The sequence below is a fragment of the Sus scrofa genome, chromosome 15 (genome assembly GCF_000003025.6).
Source record: "Sus scrofa isolate TJ Tabasco breed Duroc chromosome 15, Sscrofa11.1, whole genome shotgun sequence".
In the NCBI taxonomy this organism is placed as follows: domain Eukaryota; kingdom Metazoa; phylum Chordata; class Mammalia; order Artiodactyla; family Suidae; genus Sus; species Sus scrofa.
Genome location: NC_010457.5, coordinates 101081762 through 101104526, shown reverse-complemented (window position 1 = coordinate 101104526; position 22765 = coordinate 101081762). Strand labels below are relative to the sequence as shown.

General features: G+C 42.2%; 1 protein-coding gene across 8 annotated transcripts in view; it reads left to right on the top strand.

The window, feature by feature from the left end:
* The window catches only part of ANKRD44 (ankyrin repeat domain 44), a 342704-nt gene that overhangs the window by 106646 nt on the left and 213293 nt on the right, over positions 1-22765 (top strand). For 7 of the 8 annotated variants that reach the window (XM_021076232.1, XM_013984363.2, XM_021076233.1 and 4 more), the window contains exon 2: positions 21142-21225. In XM_021076232.1, the coding sequence (XP_020931891.1) occupies positions 21142-21225 (84 nt within the window). Of the gene's footprint in view, positions 1-21141; positions 21226-22765 lie in introns of those variants that run through there. The other variant, XM_021076236.1, reaches the window with a different exon arrangement.

Sequence of the window (22765 nt, the reverse complement as noted above, 5' to 3'; positions counted from 1 at the left end):
GTTACTCCTTCGTGTTGAGCCTCAACTCTTTCTGTCTCCTGAGGACAAGTGCAAAGTCTCAGTGTGGCGCAGGCGTGCTGGGGGCTCTGCCTTGCCCACCTGGCCAGCCCCACATCCTGCCATACCTCTCCTTGCATCCAGCCACCCTGAACCGCTTGCATTTCCCCTCAACATGCTAGACTCTCTCTGGCTGGCTTCTGGGCTTCTGTAGATTTTGCACCCTCAGCCTGGAATCCCTTTTCTCCTGTCACCTTAGGGCCCTGGGTTTGATGCTGCCTCCTCCTGGAAGCTTTTCCTGATAACTCAAGGCTGGGGTGGGTGCCCCTCCTGTGTGACCCCCAAGTCTCACTATGATGTAATTGCTTACTTTCCTGCTTTCCTCCCTAGATTCCAAAACCTCTTGAGGCTGAAAACTGGGCCTTACTCATTGCTGCATCCCCTCTGCCTAGTGGCTCTCTTGGCTTCTCAGGGACACTTGAGAGATGTTTGGTGAATGGGCAGAAAAGGGCAATGTAAGAGGGCAGTGTGGTGGAGTTGAACTGCCATGTGATTTGGAGCCAGAAAAATCTTTTCAGTAACCAGCAGTAATGTTGGGTCATAATTCTCAGACTCCTCCAAGGCTTAGTTTCTCTCTCCGGAAATGGGATGGAGGACATTGCTTCTGATGCCCAGCAATTATGACAATTCCATGAGATGACATAAGGAAAGCGTTTAGCATGGAGCCTGCTCCATAAAGCGCTCCAGTAAGTTCTTTCCTCCTCTGTCCCTCCCACCCTTTCCGGCCAGCTTGGTCAGACTGTGGATTAGAGTCGTAGAATTCTGGTACCAGAGTCGGGTTCACGCAGTGGTTGGTTCTTCTAAACCACCTGCCAGACAGCTGAGACACCTTTCGAAAATACACACTCCTGGGCCTCACGCCCTCCTTCCTGGGGTCCAGGAATCTGCATTTTGTTCAAGTTTCTGATGCTCAGCCCTGGTTAGGAACCTTTGACCTGGTCCAGCTTCTGACCCGTAGCAGGAACACCTTGGGGATGGGCAGCTCTGTTTGTTGTTGGGCTGCTGCTCTGTTGTTAGAAACCTCCCTGATCTCCTGGGCCCAATTCTGCTTCTGAATGACACCCAGACTTGAATTGTGGTTCTGCCTTCTAGAGACAAATGGATTGAGTTCACACGTCTTCCCACAGCCATTCTTCAGATATTCGAAGTTACTACTCTGTCCCTTCAAAGGTTTTTCTTTTCCAGGCTAAACATTCCTGTTCCTCTAAACCGTAGAGTGTGCTGACTGGCGCCTGTGGGCTACATCCGGTCCACAGATGTGTTTTATTTGGCTTGGGGTGTTTGAAAAATGTTGAATAAGTTGCCAACATTTAAAAATTAGGGCATTTTGCTGAAGAGTCTGGAGCTCCAGCATTTTTTTTTTTTTTTTTTTTTTTTGCTCCAGCATTTCTTAAAAACTCAAAAAATCTGGAGCCACAATTCCAGTTTTGGATGGGATATAAATTCTCCAGATTGTTACAGTCTTAAACACTCTGTAAAATATTTCAGTTCCACCAATTAAATCATTATGTCATGCGTCTTTCAGACCTTTCACCACTCTTTTTTTTTTTTTCTTTTCCTTTTCAGGGCCACACCGGCAGCATATGGTGGTTCCCAGACTAGGGGTCAAATCGGAGCCACAGCTGCTGGCCTACACCACAGCCACAGCCACGGCCAGATCTGAGCTGCATCTGGAACCTACACAACAGCTCATGGCAACGCCAGATTCTTAACCCACTGAGCAAAGCCAGGGATCAAACCCCCAACCTAGTGGTCTTTAGTCAGATTCATTTCTGCTGCCCCACGGAAGGAACTCCCCTTGCACCACTCTTATCTTTTCCTCTCTGTGCTCCAGAGTATCAGGTGGTCTCACTTTTAAAAAAATTCTTTGTTTTTATGATAATAAGAAAAATATTTAATAATAATTTAATGATATTTAACAATAAAAACCAAATGATAGAAAATTTGGTAAATTATAGAAAAACATAAGACAGAAAATATATCTGTCCATACCTGTTTGATAGTTTTGTACATTTCCTTCCAGTGCTTGTTTTTCTGTGTGTATTTATGCATTTTGAAGCTGGGATCACACTGGAAGTAGTTTCATAGATTGTTTTTTCCATATTTCATTAAATTCCCTCAAAAGATCAATTTTAGTCACTAAAATACTCTTTTTTTTTTTTAAAACCCAGGTATTCCTGCTCCAATTTGAGTTCCTAATGGAAGGATTACACTGCTTCTTGCAAATTTTTTTTCTTTTTTTTATATATAATGATTTTTATTTTTTTCCATTATAGCTGGTTTACAGTGTTCTGTCAGTTTTCTATTGTATAGCACGGTGACCCAGTCATGCAGCATATGGAGGTTCCCAGGCTAGGGGTCGAATCAGAGCTGTAGCTGCCAGCCTATACCACGGCTACAGCAGTGGCCAGATCTAAGCCACATCTGCAGCCTACACCATAGCTCACAGCAATGCCAGATTCTTAACCCATTGAGCAAGGTCAGGGGTCAAACCCACAATCTCTTGGTTCCTAGTCGAATTTGTTTCCCATGTGCCATGATGGGAACGCCCCCCCCCCCCTTTTTTGGTCTTTTTAGGGCTGTACCCATAGCATATGGAAGTTCCCAGGATAGGGGTCAAATCAGAGCTGCAGCTGTCAGCCTACAACACAGCCACAGCAATGCAGGATCCTTAACCCACTGAGTCAGGCCACCGATCAAACCCGTGTCCTTATGGATAATAGCTGGGTCATTACCGCTGCGCCCTAATGGGAACTCCTAAAATACTGTGTTTTATATGTTGTACCTTTTGAGGGATTTGTGATGTAATACACATAACATGAATAAAATTTAGCATTTTAACCATTTTAAAGTGTTCAGGAATTCCCTCATTGTTCGTGGGTTAAGGATCTGGCAATGTCACTGCTGTGGCTCTGATTACAGCCATGGCATGTGTTCGAACCCTGGCCAGGGAACGTCCACATGCTGCCGGCGCAGCCAAAATAAAGTGTGCAGTTTGGTGGCATTTCATACACTTAACAATGTTGTGCAGTTGTCCCCACAATCTAGCCCCAGAACACTTTCATCACGTCAAAAGGAAACACCATCTCCTTTAAGCAGTCACTTCCCACTCCCTCCTTGTCCCAATTCCTGGCAACCACTAATCTGCTTACTCTCTCTATGAATTTGCTTAATCTGGATATTTTGTATAAATGGGGTCATGCAGCATGTGACCTTTTGGTGACCTTTGTGTCTTCTTTCACTTAGCATAATGTTTTCAAGGTTTGCCCATGTTGCAGCATCTATCACTGTATGACATTCTTTTTTTATAGCTGCATAATACTCCATTTTATGGCTGTATTGCATTTTGCCTGTCTTTTCATCAGTTGATAGACATTTGGATTGTTTCTGCCTTTTGCCCTTTGGAATAGTGCTACTGTGAACATTTGTGTACAAGTTTTTATTTGAACACCCATTTTTAATTCTTTTGAGTATATACCTCAGAGTAGAATTTCTGAGTGATATAGGAATCCTTATTGAGGAGCCTCCAGACCGTTTCCACAGTGGCTGCATTATTTCATACACCCACCAGCCGTGTTCTAGTTTCTCCACATTCTCACCAATACTTAATTTTTTGTCTTGTTTGCTTTTAGCCGTCCTAGTGTGTTTGAAGTGGTATCTCATTGTGGTTTTGATTTGCAGTTCTCTCATGACAAATGATGTTGAGCCTCTTTTCATGTGTCTGGCAGCCATTTGTTGATCTCTTTTGGACTTACGTATTGCAGCTTATTTAATAATTTTCCTAGCTTTGACACTGGTTCCTTTCTAATTTTTGCTATCATGAATATTGCTGTTATGAACATCTCTGTAAAATATTGTGTGCATATCTAGTTACTTGTGTAGGATGGCTTCTTGAACTGGGATTGTGGGGTCAGAGGTGTACTGTTTCAAAGGTACTGATATAAAGGAGCAGATTCAGTACTACATTCAAGTTGCCTGGAAAACCTTTTCAAGTACCTTTTTAGGATTTCTGTTTCTGACTTTTTGCATCAGGCTTATTGGGGAATTGGGGGTGTGACCCAATTTCCCAGAGATTCTTTTTTTTGGCTGCCCCATGGCATATGGAGCTCCCAGGCCAGAGATCAGATCCAAGCTCTTGCCTCAAACTAAGCCCCAACTGCAGCAGCACTGGCTCCTTAACCCACTGTTCCTGGCTGGGGAACGAACCTGAGTCCAGTGCTCCCAAGATTGTGCCCTTCCCGTTGTGCCACAGTGGGAGCTCCTTCCCAGGAGAGTCTGATATACAACCCAACTGTGAATCACTCATCAGATTTCTTTGGCGCCCATGTCGGTCTTCAACAACAACAACAAAAGGCACTTGAGAACTGCACAGTATTGATTGTCCCACTACTCTGACCAGTTCTGTTCAGACTAGTCCTGCTACTGCCTATGCTGTGAGCAGCGTGGTCTGTGGCACAGTAAGCTTACCATCCCCTGGACCCCTTGGTGGATTTTTTTCCTCAGAGAATCTGGTTTTCCACTTGTTGTTTTTGGGGAGTTGATTGTGTGAACCTATCTTTTCTGGAGAGGAACTAGAGGTTTCTGTTAGCTTTATGTCTTGCCCTAGTTATATAAGACCTCCTTGCCAGGGCTAGAGCAAACCCAGGTCTCTGCTTCTCAGATAATGTTTCTACAGCCTCGTTTTGACATTTTTGATTGGTTGTAATTCAAGAAGTGAAATGTAGGCGCACATGCCCAATGTACTCAGAGTCCTCAAAGAGGGAACAAGCCTCAGCATGTCTGGGCAGACCATGTCCAGCACATGAAACCCTGGTTTTATTGCCTTTGGCCAAGCCCATTTCTATCCCTGGAGGAGGAAGGGCAGCCAAAAGTCCTCCTCAGCTGGGACAATGGGACCGTGATCCCTACAGAGCTGTGATCACATGGTGCATTTTATTTTTTTTTAATTATTATTTGTTTTGCTTTTAAGGGCTGCACCCTCAGCATATGGAGGTTCCCAGGCTAGGTATCTAATCGGAGCTACAGCTGCTGGCCTACACCAGAGCCACAACAATGCAGGATCTGAGCCGTGTCTGTGAGCTACACCACAGTTCACGGCAACGCTGGATCCTTAACCCACTGAGCGAGGCCAGGGATCGAACCCACAACCTCATGGTTCCTAGTCAGATTCGTTTCTGCTGTGCCACTGACGGGAACTCCACATGGTGCATTCTAAACCACTGGAGTGTTGTGTGGTATCTGGGTAACAGTTGCTAAGGTTTTTTTTTAAGGTGTTGATAAATACTTTGAATTATTATTTTTTTAAAAATTACTTTATTGAGGTATAGTTGATTTGCAATGTTGTGTTAATTGCTACTGTACAGCAGAGTGATTCAGTTATATACATTCGTCTTTATGCTGTTTTCCATTATGGTTGATCACAGGTTATTGAATACAATTTCCTGTGCTATACAGTAGGACCTTGTGGTTTATCCATCCATTAATAGTTTGCATCTGCTAATCCCACACTCCCAGTCCATCTCTCCTCCAACCTCCTCCCCTTTGGCAAGAATTGCCAAGAGTTTTGATGTCGGTTGTGTAGGGAAGATGACTAAATCTAGATTTAACCTGCAGAGACACTCCCTGGGTCTCCATACCATTTAGAGCCAAGGGCAGGGAGATGCTGGTGAGGAGAAGGGTGTGTGGAGCCACCAAGAAAGGCATCACTTCAGTTAGAGTCAGTCAGGCCATGGGCATCAGGACACTGGCTGCCTCTCTGGTACCCAGTTGCTGTTGTGGTTGGGCTGGTGCAGTGGAGGGCAAGGGCTTAGCTTTTTCCTTATTGCTGAATAGAAACACACACCAAATTGTGTTTTATTTAAATACACCAATTCCCTCTCCTTATTAAAAGTCCCTATTTTCTGCACTGTGACTCTCAAGATTATGTTTTTGAACTTGGCACTCAAGTTAATATCCTGGGAGTAAATCTTGTTTTCCTAAAGTTTAAAAAATATATTGAAAGCTAATTTTAGACCAAGAAGGGTAGTGAAAGAAAAAATAAAAAAAAAAAAAAGAAAGAAAATCAGACTTCTCTATGGTGCTGCCTTCGTTAAAATTGCATGCAACCGGAGTTCTCATTGTGTCTCAGAATCAGTGAGGATGCGGGTTCGATCCCTGACCCCATTCAATAGGTTAAGGATCCTGCACTGCCATGAGCTGTGGTGTAGGTCACAGATGCGGCTTGGATCTCGTGTTGCTGTGGCTATGGTGTAGGCCGGCAGCTACAGCTCTGATTCAGCCCTAGCCTGGGAACTTCCATATTCTGTGGGTGTGGCCCTGAAAAGAAAAAAAATTGCATGTAACTTTTAAATATCAAGACTTTGAGATAAAGGCACATTAATTTACTTATGCCTAATTCATTTTCAAAACTTTGTCCCAGATCCACTTATATTCAGTATCAAGGCATGATTATATATATATATACATACACACACATATATACATACATACATATATACATACATACACACACTCAAATCTCAAACTTTAGTTTCCAATATGATAAATTTTAAAATATGGTATTGAATGCGTTGTATATTTAAGAGGGCTTGGCAAGTTGCAAAAATAGCATTACAGTGTAGAGTGAAGGACTGGCAGTGTAGGGGTCAGTTTATTGATATCCACATTTTTAACAGAGCTTTTGATTCTCAGAAGAACTCAGCTTTTTGATTAAATTACAAGCACTTAAACTTCATTATGCCATTCTTCCATGTTATTCATGTTCTTTCCCAGATGGACAGGAACAGTTTAAACAACTGCTATTGTTTAAAGGGCATAGAACAAGGGGTGTGTGTGTAGGGGGGGGGCTGGGGGTGGGGAGGATGAGAGAAGAAATCTGCGGAGTATTTCCAAGCTTATGCTGGCTGGAAGTCTTGCATTTAAATCAATGTTAGTGTAATGCTCTGTGGTAGCTAAACTTGGGATTCTTTTATGTCGTTAAGCAGAGGCTGGGTGGGGCTGGAGAAGTGGAGAGGGCCTGTTTGGAAATGCAGTGACCTGGAGAAGCACCTGCTTAATGTCACTCTCCTGAGCATGTACGTGGCTCAAGTCAGAGCTGTACCCTGGCTCATTTGCCTCCCTGAAGTACAATTTTCTTTTCTCCATCGATCTAAACTCTTCTCAGGCCTCCTCTGCAGTTACTACCCCAACGTCTTAGGCCTTCCCATTTCCCCCTTTTTTGAGTCAGAGAAGGTTCCTAGAATGTTAGGACTAAAGGGATCTCTGAGTGATTGATTATCCTGCTGGAGGAAAACCTGGCAGCCACTTGTGTAAAGTCTGTAGAACGTGGTTCAGTCCCATCTTACACGGTTTAATTGTTCTGTGTGGGCTAGGCTTACTTCCCCAGCTATATTTGGCACTCTCTGAGGAAGGGACTGTATCACACATTTCTTTTGCATATGTCGTAAAAATAGCTTGTCGTAGGTCCTCAGAAAATGCTTTCAGCTCTGGTAGCACTTTTCTGTGAAATGCACTGGCCAGAATAGATACTGATAGAGGCTGTTTGTTGTTGTACAAACTGGAAACCAACCTGAATGCCCAGCCACAGGGGAATGATTGAATCTATTGTGATCTGTCCATATCATGAAGTATTATATAGCTGTGAAAAGAAATGAGTTAATCCTTTAGCCAGTGACCTGGAGGATATCCTCAATATATTATTGTTCTTGTAAATACTAAGAAAGGGAAATAGTAAAATCACACCTTTGAGATAATAAACAATGCAGCCTCCTGCATCTTTATCAGTATTTTGATATATCAGCAGAGACTTAGAGAAAGAGGTGGAAGGATACGCATTAGTCTCTCTCTCTCTCTCTCTTTTTTTTTTTTGTCTTTTTTTTTGCTATTTCTTGGGCCGCTCCCAAGGCATATGGAGGTTCCCAGGCTAGGGGTCGAATCGGAGCTGTAGCCACTGGCCTACGCCAGAGCTACAGCAACGCGGGATCCGAGCGGCATCTGCAGCCTACACCACAGCTCACGGCAACACCGGATCCTTAACCCACTGAGCAAGGCCAGGGATCGAACCTGCAACCTCATGGTTCCTAGTCGGATTCGCTAACCACTGAGCCACAATGGGAACTCCCGCATTAGTCTCTTAATGTTGGTGGTAGGAATGGTGATCACATCTTTTCTTTACCCGACCTTTGTATTGTTGCAACAGGTAAACCACTAAAATTGAAACCCAACAAATATAAGACAAAGAGCAAATGCATCGAGATTTTTATGTATTAGAAAGTCCTTTGCCCCATAATACTTCTATTTGTCAAACTTTTCATGATTGAAAGAAATGAGTTTTATTCTTTGACTAAGTTTTAGAATTAGGAAATAAAGAGTGTTATACTTGGCTTGGGTTTGTTGTTTTGCTTTGCTTTGTGTTTTGAACTCAGGACATGAAGGTGAGTTTTCACCAAAACCTAACTATGAAGGTAGCACCAAACCCGAAAGCCTGACGCTCTGGTTTCTGTGGTAGAGTGGAGAGAGAAGTAGCAGGCTCTACAGATGCAGGATGCTAACTGACTTCAGAGCCCAAGGAACTTCCTGTCCCAGAGCTGAACAGAATAGAGCAGGCTACTGGAGATGCTTGCACAAGTGGAAAAGTAGAGAAGGTGAAAGCTGCAGAACTTCCGGTGCTCCTCCACCAGTGGTTGGGGCAGCTTTGCTCCAGAGAGCTCTGCATCTTGCTCAGGGGGGTGGCGAGAGTCATTCTGAATGGAGATGCCATGCCTGAGCAGGCTAGTAGCTCTTGCTACATTAAAGCTTTTTTAGACCCTAATGACTGAGGGACTCCATTCTTGGGACCTCTCTCCCAGACTGTTGTTAAGTCTCCTACCTTGCTGAACCCCTCTGGTCTTCTCTTCCAGTTCATCATACCATCCATTTCCAGAGTGATCCTTCTAAAGCACAGCTCTTAGGTGACTCCCCTGCTCAAAAACCATGCATGGCTCCCCAGCCCTATGGAAGGGATGCCCAAATCTCTAAGCCTGGCATTCAAAGCCTTTTAGAATAGGATCCCTGTCTACCTCCCGGCCTACCTTCCTTCTCTCGTGCTCCAGCCAAATGAAACTGCTCCCTGTACGCGTTTAGTCTTCTGCTCGGGTTCTTCTGAGGTAGAAGCACACCCTTCCCAACTCACTCACCTCTGTCTGTTTAAATCCTTCTTTCAGGAAGCCAGATGCAGCCTCTCTCCTGTCATTGTGTGCATCTCCCATGGTGTTTACCTTCTACTCATGTCGTGTGTGTTCACATACTTCCTCTTACACTTTGGTAACTTATCAAGGGAGAGACTGACTATAACATCTTAGTGCTGAATTTCTTACCTTTAGTAAATTTCTTACACTTAATCAATCTTTACTGATTTGAATGTAATTGTTATCTGAAATATACCAGATTAATTTTTTTTAACTTAAAAAAATTTTTTTAGGGCCGCACCCACGGTTTATGGAGGTTCCCAGGCTAGGGGTCGAATTGGAGCTCCAGCTGCCAGCCTACACCACAGCTACAGATCCAAGCCGGGTCTGTGATCTCCACCACAGCTCATGGCAATGCTGGATTCTTAACCCACTAAGCGAGGCCAGGGATTGAACCCACCACCTCATGGTTCCTAGTCGGATTCCTTTCCACTGCGCCACAGCAGGATCTCCCTACCATATTAATTAAAAAAACCAAAAAACAAAAAACAAAACATGTTGTGTTGGCCCAGTGCTTTGCAGAGAAATAAAGGAAATATGAACTGGGTTGGTGTTCCCGTAAGGAAATACGATGCCACTGTCCTTGTGTGCAGAAGTTCCCATTTTATATAATCAAATGTTTTTCAGTCTCCTGGACTCCTTTTCCTTATCATTTCCCTTTGCTATCTGTCACTGAATGCCCTTGTCATGACATTGGATGGGGAAATTGGACAGATGCTTCCTGGAAGACTACACTGAGAGGATCCCTCGTAGATTCGCCTTCCTTGTGTCTTTCCTGGTTTTGTGGGCAGCAGGGGACCCTCCAGGCATCTCAGGCAGAGAGTAGTGGATGTCCTGGTCAACCCAGTGCCTTGGGTGTGAAAGTGGTTTGACCAGAGAGGGCCAGGAAGGTGTCTCCCTAATCCTCCATCTGGTTCCCAGGGGAGAGATGGTGAGAGTTTAACTGCTGCCTCCCTTTCTAAGGAATGAATATGGAATTCAAAGAAAAAGAACTACAGTCAGAAGAGGAGGTTTAAAGGGAAATTCTCATGGGCTTTGGAAAGACTTGACTGGGCAAAAGGTGGCTTTTGAGAGAATCCAGGTTCTAACAGACCCAATTTGGAGTTTGCCTGAATCATGAGTGACTTCATGTGACTGAGTTAATTCATCTATCTCGTATGTGGTCATTCCACCCCCCTCAGATATAACAGGAAATTGCCACCTTCCCAGTGAATGCCCTGTATTCCTACACATTGATTTTGTTTTTAAAGGACACCTGGATTGCTCTATTTGCCTTCCAATTCCATATATTCTCAAAAGGTATTATTACTCTAGATCACAAGAGAATATTACTATAATTAACTTTCTGTCATTTTTTAAAGGAACACTATGTTAGCGTTGTCCTTATTATGATAAGGGATGCAATACCAGATATTAATAAAAAGTCATGTTTGTACATTGCATCCTAAAACAGAGAACTGCTTTCTGCATCCGCACAGAGAAATTACACTGAATACACTTATTACCTTAAAATTCATCTTCTGGCCATATGCATTTTTTTTCCCCACAAAAATCACTAAAGTGGCTTATATTGATTAACATTGTTAAATTACCATTAATATTTGATACCACATGAATTCAGTGTGCTCTAACATACAATTATACTGAGAATGTAAGCAAAGCTAAGCTAGGAAATAAAACTTCTATAAAAATTTCTCAAAATAGGAAGCCACTGTAGAAGTATATTGTTGTTCCTTTTGTTTCACTAAAATTATACTGATGTAAATATGCAGCAAAAACTAACCTCTTGGATCCATTTTGCTCTTGCTTAAATTAACTTTCTCTAAATGTTAACTCCTGAACACTGCTTAATTGACTTAGCTAAAGTTTAGATTTGATCTCAAGCCATTTGAAACTAGACAGAGTGAAAAAAGATGTGGGTAGTTGGCAGCGGAGTCCAATAAAAATATGGCATTTGGCAGAGTATGTCTGCGTTGTTTTGCTTTGCTTTTTTTCTCTTTATGGTTGTGGCCTATTTTTGAAATGCTATGATTTAAATTCAGTGCTCAAGTGACAAGTCTGACAAAACAGAACTTATTTCCATGGAGGTTCTGTTGGGGAAAAGATGGAAGTGTTCCAGGAGCTAAAGGAAGTAACCTTAGTTTCACCTGGAAACAGTAGTGTCTCGGGGGCAGGAGATTTGGGCTATATATAAAGAGTAAAGGAAAGGAGCCAAGAGGCTGAGCCAAATTTGCATCCAGGAATAGAGCAACATCAAAGAATTAAAAGCAGTTATCTGTTGTTTCCACAGTATCTCTGTACACTGCAGTTGGGGAGCCGGAGGTAAATGAAGATCAGAAAGTTCTCTCCTGGGATGCCTTGGGTTGCAGCAATGGTCTTCTAACTGAGCTCCCTAGCTCCATTCTCTCCTCCCCCAAAGCTCAGCCCACGCTGTGGCCAGATGAAATGTTTGCAAAAACTCTGTGTCGTTTTCTTGCTCAAGACCTCCAGTTCCTGTTTGCTCTGAAGATTGAGTTAAAACTCCTTCTGCTGGCGTGGTGCTTCCCCCAGCCCATTTCTTTTTTTTCCTCCTCCCCCTAATCTCATCATCTCCTAGTCTCCACCATGAAAAATGCACTCCACACTCTCATTCAAAATCCACTTTGCAGCCTACCTTCTCTCTGATAGCTCAATCTAGACAGAGCTGCCCTCCGCCTGACCTCCAGGTTGAAAGATTGTAGCTTTTTGTTTTCCAACTTGTGGCAAGATTGTTTATTTTGTTAGTTATTTTGTTGGGGGTAACTATGTCTAGAAACAGATACACATAGATAGTCACTCTCTGTGCACATACATGTATGTATATGTATACACAGACACACAGAAGAGATATGGAGACATTTTCCCTTATGAGTGTAAACAGCATATCTCTATACAGAAAATACACTGAAACGGAGGCTGTACAGCAGAAATTGGTACACTGTTGTAAATGAACTATATTTTCATCATAAAAAAAGATACTGAAGCTGAATTCCTCGTCAGGAATTATTTGTTTATTCTGTATTGTATTGTATTGTAGTCACATGACAGGTGAGAGAAAGAAAGTACTGAGCCGGGAGAATCAAGAAAATTAAATTCTGGCCTCAACTTTGCCCTAACAGGCACATCATTTGACCCCCCTCACAGCTCCAGAGAGGGAATTAATCTCCTGGATGACCATCAGGAGATCATAAAGAAAAAGTATAATGGTATATGTTTGTAATAATCTTTCATAGTAAAATTATGATTTCACTCCCCATCCAGTGGACATAAATATGAGGCAGAGTTGGATTAGTCAAGAGAGATGATGTATTAGTCAGGAGAGTTGCTGTTATTTGACTTTATAGATTAGACCCCTGAGTACAGAGAGATTGTGCAACATTTTTGAGGTTGCCTGGTGTAACAAAGGCCAAGTCAGGCTCTGTGTGATTTTCAGTCCCCTGCCTGTGTGTAACTGCTTCTTTTCCCAGTGTGATGGACCCCTCTGCTTTACTGGTGGTGTTGAGTGGGTTATAATCCTAACTTATTTGTTCTATACATTTTAAGGACAGCTCCCCGCATCCCCAATTTTTCCTACTGTAGCATGGTTGGACATAAAAGCTCTTGCCTTGAAAAAAAAAAAATCTTTTTTTTTTTTTTTTGGCTGCACCCATGGCACATGGAACTTCTCAGGCCAGGAATCAAACCACAGCAGCGACCCAAGCCACCACAGTGACAATGCCAGATCCTTACCCTGCTGCACCACGAGGGAACTCTTACAGTTTTTGAACTTGTTACCTCAAAATCAACACTAATTATTTTTATTGAGTACATACGAGGCATCTGGCCCCACATAGGAGGTGCTGTAAGTATTATGTCATTTTGGAAACATGTTTTATAAAATGGCTATGGTAACCTTATATTATAGATGAGGAAACCATGGCTAAGATTTAATCCTAAATCAGTTTTACCATACATGAATCTCCCTATTGTGGCAGAAAAAAAAAAAGATCTCAAGGTCTGTTAAAAGCAACATTGCCTCCAGATTTCAATCTAACTGATACTGTTGTTTCATCATTTCCTTTTACCTAACCTTTTGTGAGTAACTAGTAGCAAAGTTGACATGCCTGGGTTTCATTTTTCCTCTGGCCAGCTCTTCTCTGGGAAGGTGCTAATGAGTAATCTTAAAGAGGAGAGAAATAGCCAAGAAGGATCTCAGGAAAGGAAGGTGCAACAAAGGATGTGAATGTTTCAAAACCTGAATAATTGGTCCTTGAATAACCAAATAGTCAATGCCTGTGTGTTATTTTCATTTTGGAAAAGGCTAGATAATTTTTTTCCTATTTTGAGGACATAGATTTTGTCATAGTATACATTAAGTATATAATATTAAGTATAAAATTAATAAATAGCTGCATAGAGAGAAGGTATTACTGATATGTGGAATTTTATGCTTTTTCTCTTTTAATAATTGGAAATATTGTAGGCATTTACTCTTCAGCATAGTTGGTAAGAGACATTTTCAGAATGTAGTCTCACATTAAACAATGCTTGTGAGCACTCAGTGTATTTTATACAGTTCTGAAGGGATACAGATTTTGATTCAATGATCATCATTGTCCTTCTGTGATGGAGTGGACTTCTCCCCAAGTAAAGAGTGATCTGTGTTCAGGAAGCACTCAATGGCATCCTTTCAGTGGATTACACAGTAGGACCCACAGGAATAGAGCTAACAAGTTCTGTCCATTAAATCTAGTGACTCGAACAAATTTTTATTATTCTTTTTGTAAAAACACAAGCGCTGCCTCACAAAACCCAGTTGTTACCTAATGAAGTGTTTCAGCATGTTCTTGTAAACTGATGGTTTTGTATGGCCAGATTATTGCTACATCAGCTATTAGCTACTAATAACATGCTCCTATCCTGCTTTAATGACGTATTGTACTCAGAATACTCTAGTATGGACAGATGTTTAGGAATATCCTTTCTTTCCCCCTCTTGGCTATTGATTGATTTCTGCCATCTACTCCTGATTAGAATGCAGTATGTTTTGTTTTGGACTTGTGGTCTTTAATTACCCAATCATGTCAGAAAAAGACAAGCAACACATCGGTAATTTGGAACGTAATGCTAGAGCATCTTCTTGGACTTTTTACCATTGACTATAGTTGCAGATGCTCAGTGATAGCCTCTATCGCCCTGCTTATCTTCCAAAGCCAACATATTAGTAAAGAGTATGCAGCTCTGACAAAGAGAAAGTGAAATGCACTATACAGTGGTTTTGGTCAAAATCAAATTGGTGGTCTCATTAAGGTATTTTGGAAGGGGAGACCCATGACCCTGCTGTAGGACAGGAAGGAGTGGAGTCTCTAAACCAGCTATGATCTCTCCATAGACTCCATGATAGTCTTTATTCCTAAACCAGTGGCATGTCTGATACCACTCATAGCACTTTTTGCAAGTGGAGTTGAGGTAATAATTAAGTTTTGCATGTGATGAAAATAATTCTTTAATACCCGGGTTTTTGTTGTGGGTTTTTTTTTTTTTTTTTTTTTTTTTTTTTTGCTTTTAAGGGCCACACCTGTGGCATGTGGAGGTTCCCAGGCTAGGGGTCCAATTGGAGCTGTAGCCGCCAGCCTAAGCCACAGCCATGCCAGATCCAAGCCACATCTGTGACCTACCCCACAGCCACAGCAATGCCAGATCCGAGCTGTGTCTGCGACCTACACCACAGCTCACGGCAATGCTAGATCCTTAACCCACTGAGCGAGGCCAGGGATCAAACCCGCAACCTCATCATTCCTAGTCAGATTCATTTCCATTGTGCCACGATGGGAACTCCAATACCTGGGTTTTAAATAGCTTTATTCTTATTTCCTAAATACCTGGACCCTAAGGGATCAATAGGAAAAGTGTTTGTTGTTGTTGTTGTTAATTTTTGATTTGGTATATGTAAGAATATATGTGTTTACTTATTACTCAGAACTCTCTCAGAAGCTTGAGTTCTTTTATATCTTGAATAAAAGCACCTTACTTTTCTTAATTGCACAACCTCAACATTTACTCTCATCTCCCAGGTAGCAAATTACAATCTTGCTCCCCCTAGTGGAAATGAAACTCTGCTTCAAAGTTTGAGAATACCATTTTCAGTTCATATTTGATGTAGCATCCTGTTTTTGGAAATCAGGTATTTTCCTAATTTATTTTCACAGACTGAGCATAAAGTAGAAAATAGTGCATTGGATGGGCTGATAGGGATGTGGGTAGCAAAAGCAGCTTTTTGCTGATAAATTTTCAGTCCCTCGTGTTAGCAAGTTTAGCTCTGTCATTCATAAGGGCTGCTGAATTCAAGGGGCCCCTGCTCTGCACTTCAGTCTTAGAGGGGTCAGATGTCATCACCCTGGTAGACAGTCACCTCTAAAAGGCAGCTTCTGGCGAAGATGGTAGGGTGCTGATTGGTGGGGATATTGAAAGACCAGGATAGGTCCCATCTGAATAATGATTCCCACCTGTGTCATTGGTAAAGTAGGCCCAAGAAGTATCCTTCTGCCTTCTGAATCTACATGAGAGACTGTGCCAGTATCCACAGAGCAGGGCAGTCATTTATAGTCTATAGCTGCCAAACATGCTAAGAAAATCCTAGGAATTGAAGCTGGAACTACTACATATCTCTTTTTCAGAATTTTAATGTCTTGAGGGAATGAAAAACAATGGTTTCACAGATTGGAATCTCTCTCTTTGTCCTGTCACTATTTTTCACAACTTTGACCCTTGTTATAAATTTTTGTTTATTCATATTTGCACACAAAGCACTCCTATTATGTATATGCTAATATTGAAATGTGTGAGACTTCTGAAAGGAATACTTGTTCATGCCAAGGCTTAGGACTCATCTCTTTTGCAGGTAAGGCTTTATCAAGGTCAAGGCAAAAGATATCCTGGTTGCCAATGGTCAACAGAGTGTAATGACTTGGTACTTCTGAGCAAGAATATTATAATTAGAATATTCTCCCTTCCTTAAAATCATATAATAGAGATAGTATTTTGATATATCTTTTTCCAAATATTTATTCTTAGGGCAAGTGATTACCAATTGAAAAGTAAAATCCCAACAAAAAGGCAAGTCAAAATGTTCTACAGGCATGTAGAACATATACTTTTTTTTAAAATACTACTTGCTCAAGACTTACAGTAATATAGTTGAGGAATTACATCCATGCAAACATACAGCTTCCATTTAAACAAGGCATGTGTCTGTAAAGTTTTTTTTTTGTTTTTTTTTTTTGTCTTTTGTCTTTTTAGAGCCACACCTGCAGCACGTGGAGGCTCCTAAGCTAAGGGTTGAATCAGAGCTATAGCCACTAGCCTATGACATGGTCACAGCAATGCAGGATCTGAGCCCTGTCTGCAAACCACACCACAGCTCATGGCAACGCTGGATCCCCAACCCACCGAGTGAGGCCAGGGATCGAACCCATGCCCCCATGGATACCAGTCAGGTCTGTTAACCACTGAGCCACGACAGGAACTCCATGTGCCTATCAAGTTCTGATTTGGAATTCCATAATGCCTGGATTCACATTTGTGAAGATAGTGATGTCACAGTGGCCACACAGCCCAGCTGGGGTAGAGATGCCCATTTAGCAAGACTTTGAGTTTGTTTATATCCTTAAGAGTTCAGGATTTTTTAAATGGCTTTTAATAAAAAAATTATTAAAGTATAGTTGGTTTACAGTGTTGCATTAATTTTGGCTGTACAGCAAAGGGATTCATTTATACCTCTATGTATTCTTTTTCATATTCTTTTCCATTATGGTTTACCACAGGATATTGAATATAATTCCCTGTGCTACACAGCAGGACCTGGTTATTTATCCATTCTGTGTATAATAGTTTGCATCTGCTAATCTCATACTCCCAATCCTTCCCTCCTGCTCTCATCCCCTTTGGCAACCACAAGCCTGTCCTGTATATCTTTGAGTCTGTTTCTGTTTTGTAGATATGTTCATTTGTGTTTTATTTTAGATTCTGTGTATAAGTGGTGTCATATAGTCTTTGTCTTTCTCTTTTTGACTTACTTTAGGTGCTATGATAATCTCTAGGTTCATCCATGTTGCTACAGATAGCATTGTTACATTCTTTGTGGCTAATGCTCCATTTGTGTTAGCGCACATGACATCTTCTTTGCCCATTCATCTGTTGATGGACATTTAGGTTATCTCCATGTCTTAGCTATTTTGAATAGTGCAACTTTGAACACAGGGGTGCATGTATCTTTTTGAATTATAGTTTTGTCTGGATATGCACAGGAGTGGGATTGCTGCATCATGTGGCAACTCTGTTTTTAGGTTTTTTTTTTTGTGGGTTTTTTTTTTTTTTTTTCCTTTTAGGGCCGCACCCATGGCATATGGAGGTTCCCAGGCATATGGAGCTCAAATTGGAGCTGTAGCCGCCTGCCTACTCCAGAGCCACATTAACACCAGGTCCGAGCTGTATCTGCAACCTCCATCACAGCTCACAGCAATGCCGGATCCTTAACCCACTGAGCGAGGCCAGGGATTGAACCTGCAACCTCATGGCTCCTAGCCGGATTCATTTCCTCTGTGCCACAATGGGAACTCCTGTTTTTAGTTTGTCGGTGAACCTCCATAAAGTTTTCTATAGTGGTTGCACTAATTTACATTCCTACCAATAGTGCAGGAGGGTTCCCTTTTCTCCACAACCCCTCCAGAATTTGTTTGTAAACTTTTTAACAATGGCCATTCTGACTGGGGTGAGGTGGTACCTCACTGTAATTTTGAATTGCCTTTCTCTAATAATGAGCCATGTTGAGCGTCTTTTCATGTGCCTATTGGCCATTTGTATACCTCTTTTTTTTTTTTTTTTTTTTTGAGAAATGTCTATTTAGGTCTTCTCATTTTTCAGTTGGGTTGTTGTTGAGTTGTATGACTAGTTTGTGTATTTTGGAAATTAAGCCCTTATCAGTTGCATTGTTTCATTTAGCACAACTTTGGGCTTTGAGGAACTGGCACTTTTCTATCCCACAAGGAATGTGAGAGAATTTGTATATAAATAGGCATGTATCTCTGTGTATACACTGTATGTGGAAACAGATGTGTACGTAGATGTGCAAATGTAGGCATATACCCATGGGTATAGTCGTGTATGTGTGTGACTGCAGCTTTGGAAGAGTTACAACAACAGCATGGCTTCTTCCCAGTGGATGCTAGGAATTCTGGGCGTTAGCAATACTCTGCAAAGCAGCTTTGAGCAGAGTGAGGCCTGCAGGTGTTGGGGAAGCATGCATGCCATTCTCTGCTGGGAACTTTGCACACAGGCTCAGGGACTGGGCCCAGAGGAGTTCGGGAAGCTCTGCACACCACTCCCTGCTGAGGACTATGCTGGCATCCTTGTCTGGCCTCTTTGCCGGGTGGCTCTCCTTGGGAACATTCCAGCCATAGCTGGGAGTCCTGGTCCTTCTTGAGGAGAGTGAGGACCAAGTATCTGCACACATTCCTTACTTCATGAGTGAGGAGAGGCTTTGCTTACCTAGCTGTGCCTCCTCAGAGTGACTAGTGCATTAAAATGGGATGGGTTTGTTTCTTAGAATCTTAACTTCTCAACTGTTGATTGATCATTGTTGATTCAACACCAAAATCTTGTCAGGCTCTGCCTCTGCTTGTCATCCTGTGGTTATTGGGGTTTGTTACGTGCTTTCTTTTAAGGTTCAAAAAGGCAGAAAAGTATACACAAGCGTTTGGCCACAAGCACGGCAGATAGAGAATTATGAAACACATACACAGGAGTCAACATTTTTCTTGAAATCCTGACTTTGCGTGACTGTCTCTTGTATCTGAAACATGGTCCTTGCCGTGGGGCAGATAACCTGGAGACTTGGTTCACAGATAGTCAGCCGGCATTGGAAGGAACTCCTGGTCTTAGGCAGAGGGCCAGCTGACACTGAACTAGTCCAACTTGCAATCTTTTTAAGACTTCTTTCCTGCAATTTAATTGTTGGCAACTTGAGAAACTACCTTTGAGTCATATACTTTGGTGAGAAGTTAGGATTAAGAGAGTACTGGGGGCAAAAAAAAAAAAAAAAAGAAAAGAAAGAAAAATATATCTGTCCACTTGCTGGAAACTTTTATGGCAGGGGGAAAACCATGGACAAATTCCTGGCATGTGGAAATATTTATTAGCAATTTAACTTTTTTTTTTTAATATCATAAGTATTGTCGGTAGGGTATAGTATGTTTCCCCAAAGGACAGTATTTATATTGGGCACCCCAACTAATGAGAAACACCATGTAAGAAATGAGAAGACTTGTAAGAAAGGCAACAAGAGAGTAGAAAAGAGAAAAGGAAGTTCAGAAGGAAAATCAGGGGTTGGAGGCTCATGTAGATGGCACAGGAAGGGGTTGAGGTGGATGGCTCTAATGATGTCACCTTAGGCCAGTGCTCACCAGTTCCCAAGAACTAAGTGGGTGTTTATTAAAAATCTAGGTTCCCGGATTCCCCTCCCAGAACCTCCAGGGAAGGGATCTGGGAATATTGCTTTAATAAGCATCTCAGGTGGTTCTCATGGTCAGGCAAGTGTGGGAAACTGCCATCATCTAATTGCCTACTAGGACTAAAGTATTTCTAAAGTAAAGTGGTAAGTAAGTACGTGTATGTTATTGCCCAGGTTTTTAAGGTTTGAAAGAAAAAAAAGGTCCACTATTCCATATTGGTATCATAAACATATTGGCATCTTAGGGAGAACCTCTGTTCTTTGTGTAGGGTTGTAGGGTTCCAGAGGGTTTTCCCTTGTATTATCTCATTTGTTCCTAATAATAATCCTTTGAGGGGCTGGACAGCAAAGATTGTGTTCGCCTCCAGATTACACATGGGCAGTGGGTTCAGCATAGCTGGCAGGTGGAGGAACTGGCTTTGGACAGAATCCTGCACCCCCTGGGGCAAGCCCAGCACCAACTCCAGAGCCCACCCCCTTTCCTCCTTTCCCCCAGCTCTCTGCTCTGGCCACCACGTTGATGGCAGCATTTCTAACATAACAGGTTCTTTATGTAGCCACACCTTTGCACGCTCTTTGCCTACATGCCCTTCCTCCCTGTCTGCAGACTCACATGCATTCATTAAGGGACCTTCCATGAAGCTTTTCTGGATACCCTTTCTACCACCCAAGCAGAGCTAGTTTCTCTTTCAGCTGGGTTTCCATCACACTTTGTAAGTCCTTCCACTGTGTGTTGGGTCTTGTTTGATACAGGCAGGTTCAATGCTGCGTGCTCCGTAATGCCTCCCTTTGTGCTCCTCACCCCACCGTTGTTCCCCTGACCTTGAATAGGTGGGAAGTCATGGCATCTAAGACACCCAGCACTTATTGGCGAAAGCCATGGGAAACTTCAGACATGATTCAAGGGTTTTCCAAAGGTTGACAAAGAAATGTTCAGGAGGCCAGAAACATGGCCATTGACATCCTCTAGGAACTGAATTGTTTAAAGGTACCAGGGAACATCATCTAAGCAAGAGGTGGGGGAATGGAGGGGACCCTCTGCACAAGATCACAGTTTGGTGGTTTCCTTGACAGGTAATTTTAAGAGCCTTTCAAAGACATCTTCAACCAGGGGAGATTTTCATGTAATATTTGTAGCCCCAGGTTAGATGCAACTGTCTGTCACGGCTTTTGAATCGAATTGTAGTTATTGTTCTATGCAAGTACTTCTAGTTAGGGTGGGCCTGAGCCACATTCATCTTTGTATGATAATTTGTTGAATAAACTTTGGGGGAGGACATCTTCTAGCCATTTGCACCTGAATGTAGTCCCATTACCTAATTGTAGTCTAATTCAAAATCTCGTCTGTGTTTGCAGCCACCACTGGTCCAAGCAATCTTCAGCGGTGATCCAGAGGAGATACGGATGCTCATCCATAAGACAGAAGATGTGAACGCTCTGGTAGGAGATGCTCTGGCTTTGCCTGCTTAGGCCCTCTTAACCTTTTCTCTGCCATGGACCTCTGTGAGGCCTGTGAAAGCTCTGACTCCTTTTCAGAATTCTGTTTTTAAATCCACTAAATAAAACGTATAAGGTTAGAATGGAAATCAATTATGTTGGCATACAGTTATCAAAATACTAAAAATCAGGAGTTCCCTGGTGGGTTCAGGAGGTTAAGGATCTGGCATTGTCACTGTTGCAGTTCTGGTTACAGCTATGGCATGGGTTCAGTCCATGGCCAGGGAAACTTTGCGTGCCATGGGTGCAGCCAAAAAACAACAAAAATCAAATTGTTCATATAATCATATGTGTTTCTTTATCAACATTTAAATAGCAAGATACAGTACGAGATCTAATAATGACCATAGTTGAAAAATAGTGATGCCCCTGATCAAAATGTTATGTTACCTGCTACATACTCTAATGTAGTATGAACATGCCTGTGATTTTTGCTGACAGTGCTGAGGTGTGCTGCCTGCATTTATAGTGAGAAGAAATGTGAAATCGAGATATAAACTTTGTACATTAGGAACCCATGCTCTGCAGCAGGAGTTGACAAAATACAGTCTGTCACCTATTTTGTACAGGCTACCAGCAAAGAATGGCTTTTATTTTTTAAAAGGCTGAAAAAAATGAAAAGGAGAATATTTTGTGACACATGAAAACTCTATGACATTCAAATTTCAGTATCTAGAAATCAAATTTTGTTGGGACCCAGTCAGGGTAGGTTTTGCACTGCAGTAGCGGTGTTGAGTAATTGTGACAGGGACAGTATATGACCCCAAAAGCCAACAATATTTACTCTGGCCCTTTAGAGGGGAGATTTGTTGCCCTCTGCTCTAGAGGGTCCATAATCCTGGGATCAGTGGATGATTTGGCATCCTGTGTGCATCCTGAAATCATAGGTTGCATGTGTGTGCCCTTGTGGGTGTATATTTTTTTCTGTGAAAAGGTCAATGCCTTTCATCAAATTCTTACAAGGGTCTCTGACCCCCAAAAGATTACAAACCTTTGGATCTGGAAGTTCTCGAAATAAACAAATCTGCAATGAGGAAAGGTGAAAAGAGTTAGTCAATAATTTACCCTTTTAATAGTTTGCTACAACTAGATTGGACAAGCAATTATGTGTAGTACATGCTCCTAATTCTCTTAATGTAACTCAGTTACCTAAATGTTCCAGCCAGCAGGGAGAGGAGTTCTTTCTGAAGTCTCTAGTGTTTGGTAGAAGCAACAGAAAAAGTCAGACTCTTCAGTGGGGTAAGGAGAACTTTGCCATCGGGACATAAATTCTTTTGGAGGTTGTATCTTTGCCCTGTAGGCTGAATGCTTCATTCAGAAGGCGAGTTGTTTGGTGCAGCCATTGTTCTGTGGCAGGGCAGGTTGCTGTGGTTCTTTGAAAAGGCTTTGGGCAGCTTTCTCCCTAGCTGGCACTGAAAACAACGGAGCAATGTGTTGTGACATTTTTGCAAGGTAAGCACACATGAGGCCAGGGCCAGACTAC